Source organism: Anoplophora glabripennis, unplaced genomic scaffold (assembly GCF_000390285.2).
Source record: "Anoplophora glabripennis isolate ALB-LARVAE unplaced genomic scaffold, Agla_2.0 scaffold510, whole genome shotgun sequence".
NCBI lineage: Eukaryota > Metazoa > Arthropoda > Insecta > Coleoptera > Cerambycidae > Anoplophora > Anoplophora glabripennis.
The window spans coordinates 375,083-376,236 of NW_019416728.1; the positions used below are offsets into that span (position 1 = coordinate 375,083).

The window sequence follows — 1,154 nt, forward strand, 5'->3', positions numbered from 1 at the left end:
AATACCCTGTATATGCAATTTTTTCAGCGACAAGCCACTGGAGAGCCCCGATAATAAACCGTTCGAGAAGAGTGACCGTAAGGTTGCAAAAGATGAGAGATGTAAACGCGAGAATAGATCAACGAACAAATATAATAAGAAAAAAAAACAGGAGCGCAATGAATTGTACAGATGTGATAAATGTAGTTACAAAACTGGAAGTAAGATCCGTTTTGCAGCACACTGCGCTAGATGTGGGAAAGATTCGGAAGTGTACAAGTGCAAAACGTGCGTTTATACAACTGAGCATGAGAAATTATTTCAAAGGCACCAATTGCGGCATAAATGTCCTTCGCAGGTACAAATGTACAGGTGTGACGATTGCGATTACCAAACTAAATTAAAGGGTAATATGAAAAATCATCAACTGACACATAAGGATCCTTCGCAGGTTCAAATGTACAGGTGTAACGACTGCGATTATGAAACTAAATACAAGAGTCATATCAAATCACACCAACTGAAACATAAAGATCCTTCACAGGTTGAAATGTACAGGTGTAACGACTGCGATTATAAAACTAAATACCGCTACTATATAAAACAACACCAATTGATGCATAAAGATCCATCACAGGTTCAAATGTACAGATGTAACGATTGCGATTTCGAAACTAAATACACGAATCTTATCAGACGGCATCAACTGAAGCATAAAGATCCATCACAGTTTCAAATGTACAGATGTGACAAATGCGATTACGAAACTAAGAACAAGGGTAATATCACGCGCCATCAACTGATACATAAAGATCCATCACAGGTTCAAATGTACAGGTGTAACGACTGCGATTATGAAACTAAATACAAGAACGTTATCAAACAGCACCAACTGAAGCATAAATATCCATCACAGGTTCAAATGTACGGGTGTAACGACTGCGATTACGAAACTAAATACAGCAACCATATGAAACAACACCAATTGAAACATAAAGATCCATCACAGGTTAAAATGTACAAGTGTAACGATTGCGATTATGAAACCAAATATAAAAGCGCCATCAAAGAACACCAATTGAAACATAAAGATCCATCACAGGTTCAAATGTACAGGTGTAAAGACTGCGATTACGAAACTAAATACAGGAATCATATCAGACGGCATCAACTGA

At 37.4% G+C, this 1,154-nt stretch overlaps 1 protein-coding gene across 1 annotated transcript in view; it reads left to right on the forward strand.

The window, feature by feature from the left end:
- Positions 1 to 818, forward strand: part of LOC108908342 (zinc finger protein 184-like) — a gene marked incomplete at its 3' end in the record, with an annotated part of 17,166 nt that extends 16,348 nt beyond the window's left edge. The window contains exon 8 of the mRNA XM_023455332.1: positions 28 to 818. Coding sequence (XP_023311100.1) covers positions 28 to 818 — 791 coding nt within the window. The remainder of the gene's footprint in view (positions 1 to 27) is intronic.
- Between the last annotated feature and the right edge of the window lie 336 nt (positions 819 to 1,154).